The sequence below is a fragment of the Bidens hawaiensis genome, unplaced genomic scaffold, assembly GCF_021521415.1.
Source record: "Bidens hawaiensis isolate Kalapana, Puna unplaced genomic scaffold, B.hawaiensis_p1.1 tig00059232_1, whole genome shotgun sequence".
Classification (NCBI taxonomy): Eukaryota; Viridiplantae; Streptophyta; class Magnoliopsida; order Asterales; family Asteraceae; genus Bidens; species Bidens hawaiensis.
The window spans coordinates 3,585-21,042 of NW_027500684.1; the positions used below are offsets into that span (position 1 = coordinate 3,585).

Below are 17,458 nucleotides of genomic sequence, written 5' to 3' on the forward strand. Positions count from 1 at the left end.
CCCAAATCACGTCAAGAATTGGCATTTGAGTGCTGTCCAGTGAGCCCAGGCCCCAGCATGAGATGTTTTATATTTATTTTTTTATTAATAATAAACTTTACATGTTTAAATTATATTATCATAATTATTTGTTATCAACTAGCATTTAGGGAAAGCCGATTAATAACGTGGTTGGTGAGATAAAGGCCCTGAGATTCTTGTGGATAAAAGGGGGGGGGGGGGTGATCAAAACACCGAAAGTTATACATAAAAGCAACGTTATTCGTAACGAAAAGATAGATACACCCAAAATGAAAACGCATAAATGAAAACACACCAAAAACTGTAACAGCATATTTATTTATATAAAACTTTCTTTAAGAGAATTACATGTATATCGGTAAAGTACTCCGATCAAAACAAGTTACACATAAAGCAACGTTATTCGCAACAAAAAGATAGATACAACCAAACTGAATACACATAAATAAAAACATACCAAAAACTGTAAGCATATATTGATATAAAACTTTCTTTAAGGGAATTACAAGTATATCGGTAAAGTACTCCGATCAAAACAAGTTACACATAAAGCAACGTTATTCGTACCGAAAAGACCGATACAACCAAACTGAAAACACATAAACAGAAAACATACCCAAAAAAACTTTACAAACTTGATGCAACCCAAGACTTAAATTAAGGACATTTTAAGCCTCTATAGTTATTGTAAAGATGTAAACAAGTAGTGTTGTTGATGAAGTGAGAATCCATTCATTATATGAGAGATGATGAGATGCCAAAGTCAAGATTCCAAAGGTCAAAAGATCCATTCACAAAGTCATAATGTCCACCCTTTAGTGAAAGCTTTTTGTTCACCACAGCTTCTCTCACAAATGGATATGTTAATAGGTTCCCTAGAGATACATTCACAGCCTCCTGTATTTGTTGCATAACACATTAAATGTGGTCACACATTCATATTCTAAAAGGATATTAGCTGGTGCAAACCAGCCGAGCCCAAGCTCCAAGCTCGGCTCGTTTAAATTACACAAAGCTCGAGCTCGGCTCGTGAGTAGATTTTCAAGCTCGAGCTCGGCTCGGGCTCAGCTCATTTATTATTTATCAATTATTTTTTATTTAATTATAATTATTTTTGTATATTTTTTTCTATTATAACTTTATGATAAAATAATATATATTATTTAGTTCTTTATATTTATGTTTTCATAACATTATACATATTAATTAATAATTATTAAATATATATTTAAAAAATTATATAAATGACAGGCTTGTTTAGGCTCGCGAGCTGGCTCGAGCTCTATAAGTGAAGCTCGGGCTCAGGCTCTTTTTTAAACAAGCTTACTTTTAAGCTCAAGCTCGGGTTGGGCTCAATTAAGCTCGGCTCGATCGAGCTTTTTAACGAGCCGATCTCGAGAGCTCGGCTCGTTTGCACCCCTAGCCTAACATATATAGTTATTAATAATTTGAAAAAAATGGCAAAAGGATACTTGCGGGGCCGACCTTAGCCCATTGGTGAAGCTCATATAGGGCCAGGGGCGGCCAAGGCCCTGTTTTTCTGCGCAACCGTGTAAATTTACCTGTTTTTTTTGCCCGAAAATTTTCACACGTAGTGTAAATTTACCCTGTTTCTAAACTGACTTACTTCAAGACGAGCCCATTTTCGTTACAGCCTGCTTTGATATTTTTTTCCAAAACGACTGTGAGCCCATTGTTGTCACTTGTCAGAACTCATTTGACCAAAATCATTACGAAGCTACCACCCGCCATAAAAGTAGACATGGTAGGGTGAACCCGTTTTGATTTTTTTTTTTAAGCCGACCTATTTCAAGATGAGCCCGTGTTAATATTTTTTTCTAAAACAACCCATTTTAAGATGGGCCCATTTTGGTATGACCCGTTTTGGACCGAACCAAATTGAGGCTTCTTTAAAGCAAATCACTTTGACCCAAACGCACCTTGACCCGTTACCAAACCAGCTCGTTTTTGCCATACTTACACATTATGTTGCTGTTTTGTGTACTTGTATGTTCTTTTTATGGTTTAATTTATACAAAGTTTGGTAACTTGGTGTGAAAATACCTTCTCACACTTGGTGCAAAGCTCCGAATACTCCAAATCGCTGCAATCTGCTTTCACTTTGCTCTTAGCCGGCAAACCGATTTTAACCCATTGTTCTATGAAATCACTGCCCATTCAATATGCAAAACAAAAATGTTAGTTTGTACTTTGTATCAGTTTAAGTTAAGCAAGTTCAAGTATATATCAATTGCCTTTTAGCAGTCTAAACTCTAAACATAAAACATTTATGACTATGAACTCATATATTATCCTAAAGTAAAAGTATGCAAATCTAATGGTTTTTATTTAGCTTTTCATCATATATTGAGCTGGCAATGGAAGCCAGTCAAGAGAAAAAAAAAAGAACTACATAAAACAATAACCTTTTGTGGACAGTAATCATTGATAGAATCTTGATTATTTTTTTCATATCTTTAAAGATTAAGTACTGTTATTCGTTGTCAATAAACATCTCTTTGAAATGATAACTACCGCTAACTAAATGATATATATGACATTCTATAACGAAATATGAATATTATAATATATTTCCAAGGTATGATCTATAAACATTATACGATTATAGTGTTATCTGTTGTCAATAACCATCTTTTTGAAATCATAACGACTACTAACTAAACGATTTATGTGACGTCCTGTAACGAAAATATGAATATATGTAATATCTTTCGACGACGACGATATGATCAATTATTTGGATATTTTAAATGGTTGAAAAATATTTGTATGCAAAATAATAAAGTGGCAAGTTACCTAGCAGGGGTTCCATCATCTGGTATGGACATGAGTCCTTTAATCCCACCACAACAGCTGTGTCCAATGACTACAATATTCTCTACCTGAAAGCACAATACCAATATTATTTATTTAAATTCATAGCTATATTAGGGTAAAGGAATAATTTTAACAGAAAAATTAAATAATCAAAAGTTGAGTAAATGAATATTATTCATCTCCCAATTGCTAGGATGACTAGTACCTTTAAGGCTGAGGGGTGTGGGGCTTCAACGGGGGCGCTAGAGCCCCTCCGCTCGTGCCCCCAGGCGCTAACACCACACCACCAGGGCGCTAGCGGGGGCGCTAACGGAAAAAAAAAGAGAGGCGTGAGCTGGTTGGCGGCTGAAGAGAGAGAGAAACTTGCATTGGGTTTAGAAAAAGAGCCGTTGGGCTCTTAAATATTAAAAAAAAAATATTTTCTTAAACTATAAATATATACCTTTATAAAATATACTTCATTTCACAATTATACACCTTTCCTCCTAAAATCCTCTCAAAACTAACACAAAAAAAATGTCGTGGTACTCGTCTGATTCCAACTCCTCCGAAGAGGATGATTTGCTTCTTCATGTAGGGGGAGTTTTGACCGCAACCGTGGTGGATCTCTTGCAAAATCAAGCCCATCAACCTCGAGTCCCGAGAGTTAGAGCACCACCTCGTGATCGTGATCGATCGGGTGCTAACGATACTTTGATTAGGCATTATTTTAGCCCTCAACCGGTATACGAGGAGTCGGATTTTCGAACTCGTTTCCGAATGAGCAGACAATTGTTCATGCGTATAGCAAGTGATTTAGAGGCACGGTATCCCTTTTTTCAACAAAGGGAGGATGCTAGGGGTCTCCCTGATTTTACCTCTCTTCAAAAATGCACGGCTGCTATCCGTCAATTAGCGTACGGCATCTCGTCGGACGCTTTGGATGAGTATTTACAGATGTCGAAAAGGGTTGCACGTGAATCCCTTCATTTTTTCTGCCAAGGTAAAAAACATTAATTTTAGTTTTTATTAAATATTTATTACATTTTTTAATATATATTATATGTTTATAGATTATTTTATATACGTAGGAGTCATATCGATTTACTCTCGGAGATATCTGCGTAAACCTACAATGTATGACATCCAACGCATATATGAGGTGCACGCAGAAAAACATGGTTTTCCTGGGATGCTAGGTAGCATCGATTGTACGCATGTTGGATGGGCTATGTGTCCAACGGCCTGGCGAGGTCAGTTCCACCGTGGTGATCATGAAGGGCCGACCCTTATACTTGAGGCGGCGGTGTCACAGGATCTTTGGTTTTGGCATGCTTTTTTTGGTGTTGCTGGGTCAAATAACGACCTTAATGTTATCGATCAGTCACATTTGATCAACGACCTTATCGACGGGGTTGAACCACCTCAATCTTTTGTTGCAAATGGAGAACTCTTCAAGTACGGGTACTATCTGGTCGATGGTATTTACAACGAATGGGCTTTGTTAGTTCAAGCTTTTACAGATCCAATCGCCGATAAACGGAAGTATTTTACGAAGAAGCAAGAGTCTGCTAGAAAAGATATTGAAAGAGCTTTTGGAGTTCTGAAAAAACAATATTATGTGCTGGCGAACCCGATACGTTATTGGACTCGGGAGAGGATAATGGACGTCGTCTACACGTGTCTGATCCTACACAACATGACGTTAGAAGACGAGGGCAAAGCTATCTGCCAAAACTACCAAGGTGACATTCCGCCACAACCGTCCACAATCAGTGATCAACAAAGACTTCATAACATAGCAAATATCAAGAGCCGTGAGATACACGGGAATCTTCGACATGAGTTGGTTGAACATTTGTGGGCGAGGCGACCCGATGATCTTGTATTAGATTAGTGTTATTATTAAGTATTATTGTTTGTTTAATTTTTAGTATGTTTTTTTTTTGTAATTTGAATTTTAGATATTAATGTGTTTTTTTTTATTAATGTGTGTTTTTTTAATAATTTATGAGTTTTTTTAATAATACGTTGTTTGAATATATTTATAAAAAAATAAAAAAAAAATTTCACTGGAGCCCCTGCTGGAGCCCCTCCACACCAGGGGCCAGGGCTCCAACGAGGGCTCCAACAACCCCCTTATCCAGTTTCTCTCTCTGCCACACGTCATAATATTATTGGTTGGAGCCCCCACTAAAGCCCCCATTAAAGCCCCCCACACCCCTTAGTCTAAGTGGCCCATGAAAAATTAAAAAAAATAAGGAGAAAAGTCATTGGATTAGAAAAAGATAAGTAAAGAAGTGGGCCCCACTGATTATTGCAAAGGTAAACCGTTTAAGGCAAGGTAACACATTCTTTTCTCTTTACAAAATATGTGAAAATGAAAAGATGGAATATGCTAATATGCTATTGCCTTATAAATTTTATTTCATCTATTACATGTATTTACATGTATATAAAAAGTAGAGGTTTTATAATATGATTAATTTTTTATTTTTATTTTTATTTTTATTTTTATTATTTTAAAATGTTATTTTAAAAATCCAACCTTGTTTTAAAAAGCTTAATTTTTTATAAAGTTAGGCCCCGTTTGTTTTTTTAGAGATTTAAGTCTGAATCTGAATACCACATCTGAATGTTAAGAGGTGGTTCAAATGTCTGAAATCTGAATTATTAAGAGGTGGAGGCTAGAGACGAACCTCTAGTCGTCGGAGATGGAGCCTAGTCTCCGGGTTAGAAGTTAATGGAGGCCGGAGACAAACGTATGTTTTTTTTGGGTTAAGAGGTTTTCAGACCCACTAAAAGCTCTTACTGGTTCAAATGAATGAATGTCTAGATGCCCCTCCTCTTTGACTAAAAAAATCATGTCTAGATGTCTTATATTCAAAAATAAAACAGACATGATAATGAGATGTAATGAATTTAGATACCCTTGTACCCATAATTTCATTTTGACTTAAGAGCATCTTCTTAAACTCCATGATGAGCATATTCCAAAATATGTGACTCAAAAAGAGTTATGGAAATTGTAAAGTGATAGGTGGGCGGTTGCCACTATTCCACTAGAGAAACTTTTTTTTTCTTTCTAAAGATGACACTTAACCCAAACACCACTAAATAGAAATATGGAATAAAGATGGGGGTCTATATTCCATAAGGCAACATGCCTTGCCCTCATATTTAACTTTCATCTTTTTTTCTATTTTTTAGTGTTTATCCACATATATACTAATTCAAATATAGGAATCATCATGTTAATAATCTAATAAAAAAATAGAAAATAATAGGTTTCCTGTAATTAAGTATGAGTACAAATGTTTTTTTAACATATGTTTTCAGTAACGGTTTGATTTACAGTTTATGATCAAAATCAATGTAGATAAAACCAGCGTGTAAGTACTAGTGATAATGAGTTTGATAATAATCACCCCATTAATTTTCAAAGAAAATATCTCTCTTTTTTAGAGGTGGTTATTTTTTTATTTTTATTAAGTAAAGCCAATCACCCCATTATTTAGATTTAGACAACAAAAATCACTGCTGTAAAAGTTTTTAATATTCACCTTTAAGTGCACTACTGCATATTCAATGGCGGCACCTGCTCCAGAGTGTTTAATCTGCACAAAAAGTATTTTGATAAGTCAACTAAGTAATAACTAATCAGACAATTATTGATCCAAGATAACTATTATTCTAAGCAACCACTTGCTTAATAAGTTTAATCATTAGTTTCTATACATAGGAATCCATGAGTTTATAGTGGGGTGTGCTACTATGCATGGCTCGGTTTGGGTTAGAGCTAAAACTGAACTAGATTGTCGGTTTTTGAAGTTTTAAAAATCTTCTGGTTTCGGTTCAAGTTTTTCGCTTTTACCATTTGAGCTTGAAAATTTTGAGTCAAACATTTTTTTTGGCTCAAAATAATGAATATCTACCTAAATCATTTTGTTGATTAATAACTAATTGATTATACATTTAGGCTAAAAAATTATCGTAGTTACATATTTAATATATTTTTATAAATTTTAAATATAAAAAATGAAAATCCATAAATTCGTTCAATTTTTATTAATGTAAGTTCAGTCTTTACAAATAAATAAACTAAACCTTCGATTTTTGTTTCCATCTGGTACTCCGGTTTTTTCAGATTTTTCGGTTTCGGTTTATGCACTCCCAAACCCCTAGTTTATAGCATTTCAACATTAACATTATATAAATATGTATCCTTATGTATATATAATTTGACCATGTGCTGGACAACATGTTAGCAATTATGAATTTATGATTGAAAGATACTTATGGGTTTGACTTCTTAGAGAGAAAAAAACAATATTAATTAAATCAAGTATTCTAGAAATGAATATAGTATTGATCAGTTAGCTAGATCTATATGTAAAATCAAGATAATTAATTGTAAAGTTTGAGAGATCACCGTGTCATAAGGAGGAACCATGTTAGCAATGTTTCTAACCACAAAGGCTTCACCAGGTTGAAAATCCAGGATGTGTGATGGGCAAACTCGAGAGTCCGCGCAAGCGAATACCAAAAACTGTGTTATAGTTTAAACAAGAAATTAAGAATATGGATTTAGAGTACATTTTCTTATGTAAAAAATTTTATGTTAGATTTCATCTATATTAATCTCTTGCATTGATAAGCTAAGTTATACTGTATTATAATTAATGGAAATAAATAATATCAAACACATGTTTTCAGTATCATTAATATATTTTTTATGTGCATCATTCACACGGGGATAAAAAAATCTAAAGAACTAGTTGCTTTTAACTGGTATGATCAAAACATATATATGATATGAAAAAAACAATTGAGAGTAAAACAAGTTTTTACACATTTAACACTTTAGATAAATAAATAAATAAATAAATAAATAAAGTGGGACAAGATAAAAAGTAAGAGATTCATGTAATTTTACATTTAAGGTAATCAATTCTTTTTGTTCAATTTAGAACAAACTTCCATTTTTTATATTTTTTTTAGTAAAATTAAAATTTGATACAAGTAATTAGTAAATGAAAATATGCAAGCAGTCATTCTCACACATATATATATATTTTTAAATATTTTGATCCTTTTTTTAGTACTTTTTAGTAGAAGATTAAAAGTTGATTATATATATATCTCACATGAAAACTTTTTATACAATTTGTTAGCTTTCTGTGCACTTTTCTCAAAATCATTTACTTTGTATATGATATTAAAAAATATAAATGTAAATAATGTGAAACAACTAAAATTATTAACTAGTAATCGAAAAAAAAAAGGTGACCTTGGGGCTTTGGCCTTTAGCAAGCTCACCATACAAAGTGGGGTTTGTTCTGCACAAATAAAAAAAAAAGAACATTTATGTCAAGTGATAGGTAATGGTATATATTTCTTTTGAGATAAGTCCTTTTCTAGAGCATAATAGATCAAAATAAAACACTTTTAATGTATATAAATTAGTATAGATCAAATGATACTGTTAAACATAAAGATAGGGAGGGACCCAGACTTACCTTAACAAGTAAAGAATTCACATTAAAATTCTAACTAAAACTTATTAAATACTTCAAATAAACATTAACAATAAAAAAATCAACTTAGCCATGTAATATTTATGCAAACCACCATTTAAACTAGTGTAGCGGCTAGCGGGACGCCAACTATTCTAGTGTGTTGGTGCACCAGTACACCTCATTACATTAACACCCAGTGAACCAAGCTGGTAACAGGCGCAAGAGCAGGGTTGTGAGGCCACATCTTTTTTCATCCATTCAAACTACCCACTTACAGTTTTATTAAAAAGAAGTTAAAAATTACTTGTGCTTTTAATTAAACATTATGTGTTTTAAACAAAAAGTTATTTAAAGTCCTATACTTACTTAATATTAATTAATATCACAGTCACTTTTTTTCATATTTTAGTTAAACCATTATAAACCAAGACCGTCTTACCATCATTTAAGAGATTAAGAGATTGTGTTTACACTATTTTTAATTGAAAAAATAAAATAAAAAGACAAGTCAAAGCATGATAAAGGAGAAAAAAATATCCACCTATGGCCCTTTGTGAGTATGTGGCTGGCATTTCACCTAACTAAAAGAAAACTTTTTGAATAAATAAAATAAAATGGCTGGTGGATGATGACTTATTATAATTAATTAATTGTTTTTTTGTTTTTTTATTTGTAATCTGAATTCTGAAACTGTTCACCAGTTTAATAATTTGCTTCTTATCAGGTGTTCAACAGTATAATATACAATAATGAAATTAATGTCTAAGGTAAAGAAAGGTGACAAAATGGAATCAATTAATAATAATATTGTGTTCCAATTAAAAGTGGCAGCCAGTACAGTCTGCCCACTATAGAAAATATGTTCAGAAATGAGTAGTAATGATTTAGTACTCCTTAATATTATTCTTAAAAGGTACAGCAGACAAACGTACTCATATTTCTCTTTTTTAAACCGTGCAAAACCTTCTTTGATTCTCTCCACCGGGTTAAACTCATCAGCGTTTGCCCCTTCTAGCTCCACGGTGACCTGTTTGATCTTTGCGGCTGCGACGGCGTGGAGGTCGTTTTTCTCACTGCAAAACGGTTAAATTTATCTAAGCTACAGTGACGGTAATTGCGTTAAAGGAAATGGCGTTAAAATGCAATAAAATTAGAAAGAAAAAAAATCCTAAAAATGTATGTTTACCACTTAAAGTCGAGATTGTCTGTTTGATCAAATTGTCTATCTTAAAATGTTGAACCCGACGGTTTAAATAGGAAGGCAAAGGTTTTTTAAACCAATTATTTTCCTTGAGCTCACTAAATATCGTTGGGGCTTCACATACAATACCGTCTGATCTCACAATAAATACTGACGGATGTCACATATAATACCTTTGTCTCACAATATTTACCATCTTACCTCACAAGATAATAATAACACCTCTCACAACAAATATCGCCGAATAGACAGTTTATGTGACACATGGCACGATATACCTTGTTTAAAAAAACGGGATGGTAAAAACATGTTGTGTTATAAGATGGACGTTTTGGAAATCTTTGTTAAACTTTAAGCATGTGAATCAAAAACACGAACAAGAGATTTGTAGAGCTCTCTACGACTCTTTTATTAAGAAAACGGCAAATGAGAAAAACTTAATAATAAGTAACAAGGTTCCAACAATCTTTTGGTCAAATAGGCAATCTCTTGACATCGATTGGTAAATAGACATTTTTGGGGATTTTCTCATAAAGTTGGGGATATGGACATTTCTAGGGATTTTCCCATAAATTTTAGCTCGTTTAAGGTGCTATATAAGCTCGATCCGAGCTTAGTCCCCTTCAAAATTTTCTCAAAATACATAAAAATAATTTAACACGTATATAAATACAAATTAATTAATAAATAATAAACAGACTCAACTCGCACTTAAAAAACCGACTCATGAGCTGAACTCAAACTTTATTAAAAGAGCTAAGCTCAAGCTCTTTCAAAGTTTATCTCAAAATACATATAAATAATTTGACATGTATACAAATATATAAAACTAATATATAAAAGCCAAATCAGACTTTAAAAAAACGATTCACGTATTAAGCTCGAGCTTTAAAAATGAAGCTCGAACAAACAAGTCTCTACTTTTATAAATCAAAACAATTCCTTAACACCTTAAAAATTGCCATAAAATTAGGGATAAGGGGCCTGCAAGATGACACTATCTACTGACAGATGTGTGGTGAGAAATCAAAGCGTTTGATCCCATTAATAATAATATTAATTAATATTCACATTATTATTAATCCAATATTACTATTTATGAAAATGACAATTATGATCCAATTAACCGGCCGGTGATGATCATCACAAGATTCAGGCCGTACTCAACCGTATATTCAACAACTTTACCTCAAAAGCTTCTTCAATCCATTAATGGCGTCATCGATGTTAATCGGTTTTCCGTTACTCGCCATCTCTTCTTCTGCAACCTTTTATTTACAAATTGGATCAAATTAGGTTATATAAATTAACACGTAAAACAGTTTCGATCAATCGATCATACATATCTACATATCAAATCAGATTCATAATCACGTGTTTCTGATTAACTTATAACCTAATTTGATCAAATTTGCTCTTACTCTGCTAATTTGTATCAGGTTTTAGCAGAGTAAATATATAACCAAATAAGTGATCACATTCATAATCATGTGTTTCTGGTCCGAAACATGTGATCGATCAAGTTAGGCTATAGTTAACATGTAAAACACTAATCGATCACATGTTTCGGACCGAAATAACGAACATATCTCGATCAACTCATCAGTATGAACCGATGAACATTAGCTGATAGTAGTTGACAGTCATTAACCGGATACAAATTTTCATGAATTGAATAACAGCAAATTCGATTGAATTATGTTATAAATATCGCGTAAAACACTTTCGATTATATATTAAAATATCAAATCAGATTCAATAAGTATATATGAATCGATGAAGTTAATGATGATTAGCTGTTAGTTGACGGTTACAAACCGGATACAAATTTACTCGAATTCCACTGGTAACAGCGAATTCGATTAAATTCGGTTATAATTAACACGGAAAAAAAAAACTCGAGATGAAACTGAAATCGAGAAGCTAAACAATGAATGACTAGTAAATGCAAACAGTATGAATATTATTACTAGTATTAATATTATTATTAAGAAGTTTAAATTTAAATAATATAACAAAATGAAACAGTATGAATGGATGATGAATTAAATTAGTTGATAATAAATATAAGTTAATTAAGCAAAAGTGATAATAATAAACCTTTGTTGGTGTGAAAATTGGATGCAAAATCAGCTGCTGATTAAGAGGAAATTGGTATACAGTTTGAGTGTGGGGGCTACCCCTATTTATAGCAACAAGGTTAACTTGACCATGGTTAAGAGTTTTACATAAATTTTGGAAATTAATTAATTTTTTATTATGTTTTGGAAAATAGGACCCAATCCAGACTGGTCATGGATGATGGATGATGCCAGAGGGTATAGTTTATTATTATTATTATTATTATTATTATTATTATTATTATTATTTATGTCTTCGGTTGGGGTGATGTGGGGTGAGGTTTGTTTTAGGAGGATTTTCATGTTTATACTTCATATCATTGAGAAAAGGTTTTTATAATTTTTATTTTTATTTGTTAAAGATAATAAATTGTTTTGATAGTGTGCGTATTGTAGCTGGGTGAGCAAACGGTCTTACTCGTAATATTCGAGCCGGACCCGGGAACTGATCATTTTTTGTTAATAATCGGGTCTAGCTGGTTTGGGTCTCGTGAGTCTTATCCGGTTTATGCTCACCCCCTATAGGAGTAAATGGGTCTACCCAAACCCGGTTAATGTATTCTACTGACCTGGGATTCTGGGAACCGGCCCTATTGTAATATAACCAGGTATGATCGGCTAGAGTCTCACCGGTCTTGTGGGTCTTACTCGGATTATGCTCACCCCTAGCTAAAAACGTTTAAATCTATTAAATATTAGGTTTTAAACCAATTGAACTGAAATGTTTTCAATTATATAAAGTTGGCTCAGTTCGGTTAAAGCCGAGGTATTGGTCTATTGATTTTCCTATTGATATATCCACAAAAGTTTAGTCCATTACGAAGTTGAGAAATCCAGTCTAAGGAACTCGAAATCCATATCAATAGCATTCGTTTTTTTAAAACACAGGTTTTCAGTTTGAAACAAAAACGAATCAAATTATAATTCAATTTCGCCATCTTTGAATTCGGTTCTATTTTCTGTTTCGACAAAAAAAAAAAAGAAATATCAGAAACCAATGTTCAATAGTTGTCTATTTAGATCATGTTTGAGATTGAGCTTGAAAATATTTATTGGCTTGTTAGTTTTTTCAAAAGTCATTTTAAAAAGTTATGATTTGAGACTTTTAGAAACTGTTTTTTTGACCATTTTATAAAAGCTAAATAAAAAGTATTTTTGTAATAGTGAAACACTTTTTAACTTATGTGCTTTTTGAATAAGATAATAAGGTGTTTTCAAACTTAATCCCAAACATAATAGATGTAACAATAAGTTGTAACTTGTAACTACATATGCTTTTAGGTACTTCGGGGGCTCTTTCTCTTGCTATGATATAATAATATAATATGATATAATAGAATAAACTAAACGCCATCACTAGGCCTTACATTTCGGCTACTTATATATAGGAAGTTTTTAACCGATAAGATACATGTTAAATAATATCTTGAAATAATATGAAGGATATATGTGATTCAATAGAAGATGCTTACGCCTCACTTGTTCCTATATTCTTACGTAAGTCTAAAAGACAAAAATGGTCGGTCTAAACAAGGTTTTATAGTAAGATATAGTCATCCTTGTTATTTGCAAGTTTTAAAGTTGGGTCTATACTAGGAAAACTAATATAAACATGAACAAAGGTTAAATGTAACACCTCAACCCATTAAGATTGTTACATTGAAAGTATTATGTATGCTAAGTTTAATAAATTCATCATTTTTATGTTAAAACAACAATCACTATAGTTTGAAAAGAAAACTAGTTTTTCAATATATTACATGCATAGATAGGTATCTATGTGTACACATATATACATGCATGCATATACACATGTATACATAATATGGTGATGGTGTTGGTGGTGGTAACAAATATGATGACACTGACAACTGGTAGGTGGTGATGGCGCCAGTGGTGGCGTTGAAAGTGACAACGGTGATGGAGATATCGTTGTCCTAGGAATTGTCAGGCTGTAAGTAACGACCAATAGTCAGTAAATTAGTATGGGTGTTGTACTCTTCTGCTTATTCTAATCCAACAAACTATGACCGGTGATGACCAACAAAAACAACCTCATTTTACCCCCCCCCCCCCCCCCAACCAAAATAATACATTTAGAGACTCAAAGTAACATAAAACCAACTATTTGGGCCTCTAGTATTGGTTTTGGGTACAAAATGGTTGTGTATTTTCTCACAAGTCATGCATTGTTAAGAAAACAATCTCTTATCGAAAAACATGTTAGACTGGAACTCTCGAAGTAACCTTTTTCACCACAACCTATTAGTTACCATCGCCTTACTATCACCATTGTCGATGCCATCTCCACCACCATCGTGGCCGACACTATTGTTACGATCATGGCCTCGTCATCACATAATATGTTAATTTATTTGACATTTGTTTTTATATTTTTGAACCTTTTTGACTTGAACTTAATTTAAACTGAATCCAGTTACATAACCCTACCGTCTTGTTTATATTGGATCTTTCTTAGCATCACCCATGGTTAAAAACTTAAAACCAAAACATAAAAAGTAAAAACAAGAATAATAATAATAATAATAATAATAATAATAATAATAATAATAATAAAGTTAGAAAGACACGGACCAAAATATCAGTTATGTCATAGACATATTTAATAATAACAAAAGTTACATGTGTGACTCTTATCCTTATAGTTGTCCATTCAATTCATTTAAAAGTCATCTTATATGCCACTTATAGAAATGCTTATCGAATAGCCATTGACTTTATTTACAATTAATTATTATGAGAAAAAAAATCGTTTAATTTATAAACCATTTAATTATTGCACTTTATCCGTATAAAGAAATAACGTATTAACTTTGGGTGATAACTTTTAGCTTTCTCTTGTCAAAATTATTTAAGAAAAATATTAATTATTAATCAAATAAGAGAGAGCATTATTATTGATTTTAATTGACTTATAACCGATTTAGTAGTTAATTAACCAAATTTTGCACCGTTTTGTGGCTCATCTGACCACCAAGGGACTAGCTTACAAAAGTAAATATGTGAAAAACTGAAAATTAATATGTATATTATATTTATTTTTATATTTCATACTCATTTAATATTTGTTTTTATTTATTTGCTTAATCTGAATCGTGGTATTAAAAAAATTGGTTGAATGAGCGTACGACCATAATTCATATTTTGCAATCCATATATACATTCAAACAATAAGCGTTGTAAATTTCTTGAAAGAACTTTGTAATATAAAATTCTTACCAACGGCTTTTTGACACAACATAGTGTGATGCAATTCTTAAATTTCCCGGCCATCTATTATCCTTGATGTTTTTCAAACCTGATATAAATCATAAAAATATTAAGAAAAAAACTATTATTATCTTGAATATGATTTTACGGGTCTTCTAAGATACACATATTTATAATTTTTATTTAGCGTATCACAATGCTATAAAACATCAACAAATCTTGCAATATTGGTATCAACATGGTCTCACTGACTTTCTAAAATTCTAATAAACATAAATGTGAATATGAAATGATTTTCAAAATGTATGTCGAGTTATCAACATTAAGGTGTTAGAACATCAATATATATGAAAGACTTTCTGCACTGAAATAGGATAACAATACATACCTATAGCTTAAGTATCTCTTGTATTATACACACACACTCATACGTTATGCTACCATATTCATTTAGAACATCAACATATAATGGTATCTCATCCATAATCTATGAATATATGTCATTGTGCTACACAAGAACTCAAAACAAACAAATAGTATATTAACAACATCATAATACAACTATACTTAAATTTAATTTTTCATATAAAAAACCATTAGAAAGGTTATTGTAGCATCCCGTCTTGTCTGAAAAAAGGTGATATGCAACATTTTTGAACCATAAAAACATATTACAACCTAACGGTGAGTCTCTTATTGACATTTCACGTAGTCCATTGAGACATGTATCAAGACCAACAAAAAGTACACCATTTATAACAGATAAAAAATTACTTACAACACCTTTTATACCACAAAAAATAATTTAAAAATAAGTAAAACACCGTTCATACCGCATAAATTAAGTTAAAAACAAATCCAATATCAATAACTTAAAACCCTAAAGCTCATGTAAAGAGATAAAGTACCTTAGAAAATAATGAGTTGTTACTTAAAATGAAGCCAATGTGCAATTCCTCCAAGAAAAGTGCTTCATTGGGATAAGGGGTTTAAAATGGGGGGAAACAAAGCAAATGGTGATGACATTGAATATTTATAAAATACAAGGACAAGAATGTTATAACAACTTGGACATTATGCAATACATGTTGTACATATTTTGTTTTTGGTAATTAGTTAAATAATTATATTTCTTGAAAATGAGTATACAAATTCAAACTCAAGTGGTATGTTTTAAGGAATGAAGACAATTTGGATAAAGAAAGTGATAGGTGAGTTCACCTAGGCTTCTAAATGTGTTATCTTCTTGAGATTAGAGAATCTCTATGTTTACACATTTACAAATTTGCTCCATACATCCACACATATATTTGGGCCAAGATAGTGTCCATAAAACCCAAAATCCCGACAACATTTTGTATTTAAATTGTGATAATGACTATACATTTTATTAAAAAAATTATTCACAACAATGACCTATAGTTAATAATAAAATCATGGAAGAAAATAACGGCTTTACCTACGAAAATATGAACGCAATATACTTGTGGGCTAGCTAGAAAGTGCTAGTTAGAACGCCATATCAGCCTCACATAAACAAGAACTCATACCAACCCTTTAACTAATACATTTACGAAGTGACTAAAATTTAAAGGAACAGGAAAATAAAGTTTAATTAGTGCAGGGTGTCCAGCCAATTTAGCCATCAAGTGTTACGTTTAGTTATAAATAGGACTTTTGCCTATGTTATAATATTTTTAAGTTAGTTGACTGATAACATTTTAAAAATACGATTAAAATCGGATAACCTTAAATATAAAATAATTTCTTACTATAGTCTATACATACACCCCCATTATCATGTTGATCATATAATTTATGTGTAACATTGTCACACACCACTATCACATGTGTTAGTTAAAGTCATCTTATGTCATACGAGTTGAGTAACATTTTTCACATGTCACACGAACTTCTATAAACCTTATTTTCTTATATGACATGTATAACAACTTTGTATATCATACATGCCTCCAACGAAGGTCTACTTGGTAAATAACTAAATAAATACTTAACGACAAGGAGTGAAAATGAGCCAAGCCACTCTCGTGCTACTCGATAAATGATTAATAAAAAATCTAAAATAAGCCAAGCCTTATCAAGAGAGCCTAAAAAATCTCGTTAGTTATCAACCACAAGCTCGAGCATGGGAAGACCGTAGCCTAGTATACATTTAGGCATTAACTTTTAACTATTTGAGACTTCTACGTATTAATTTAATATACACAACCGAGCTCGAGCCGAGCTTAGGCTAGTTAAGGTTTCCTCAAACCATATAAATTTAATAAAATATGTATTAAAGTATGTTATAAATAATAATAATAATAATAATAATAATAATAATAATAAACAAGCTAAGCCTTAGTTTGATAAAACATCTCAGAAGTCAGGCTTGAGCTTGATAAATGCTTTATGAGCCGAGTTCGAGCTTTAAAATAACAAGTTGAACTCTCATTCGTCAAAACAAGCTAAACTTGAGCTCCTGTATCCATTGTTGTAGAAATCGTCAGTCGCTAGTCGGGCGGTAGGGTGTGAACTAACGATTAATC

General features: G+C 32.0%; 1 protein-coding gene across 2 annotated transcripts; it reads right to left on the reverse strand.

Annotated features, from left to right (window-relative positions):
* Window positions 1-471: 471 nt before the first annotated feature.
* On the reverse strand, window positions 472-14,990 carry LOC143602619 (carbonic anhydrase 2). Of its 2 annotated transcripts, none has more exons than XM_077079665.1 (9): window positions 14,919-14,990; window positions 10,747-10,826; window positions 9,290-9,430; window positions 8,129-8,177; window positions 7,271-7,387; window positions 6,402-6,455; window positions 2,839-2,924; window positions 2,086-2,191; window positions 472-918 (listed from the first exon to the last, which is right to left on the reverse strand). In XM_077079665.1, the coding sequence occupies exons 1-9, from the start codon at window positions 14,970-14,972 to the stop codon at window positions 757-759; spliced, it is 849 nt and encodes a 282-aa protein (XP_076935780.1). In that variant the 5' UTR covers window positions 14,973-14,990; the 3' UTR covers window positions 472-756. The 2 variants fall into 2 exon arrangements, with proteins under 2 accessions (XP_076935780.1, XP_076935781.1); XM_077079666.1 differs by lacking the exon at window positions 14,919-14,990 and adding an exon at window positions 11,659-11,699.
* Between the last annotated feature and the right edge of the window lie 2,468 nt (window positions 14,991-17,458).

What these genes read in the sequence shown, in the direction of transcription:
- LOC143602619 (XM_077079665.1), bottom strand. Translation starts at nt 14,972, where the DNA reads ATGGCCGGGAAATTTAAGAATTGCATCACACTATGTTGTGTCAAAAAG. An exon ending in GGATTGAAGAAGCTTTTGAG is followed by an intron (nt 9,431 to 10,746) that starts GTAAAGTTGTTG and finishes ACCGTTTTGCAG; the next exon opens with TGAGAAAAACGACCTCCACG. An exon ending in GATGATGGAACCCCTGCTAG is followed by an intron (nt 2,192 to 2,838) that starts GTAACTTGCCAC and finishes TTGAATGGGCAG; the next exon opens with TGATTTCATAGAACAATGGG.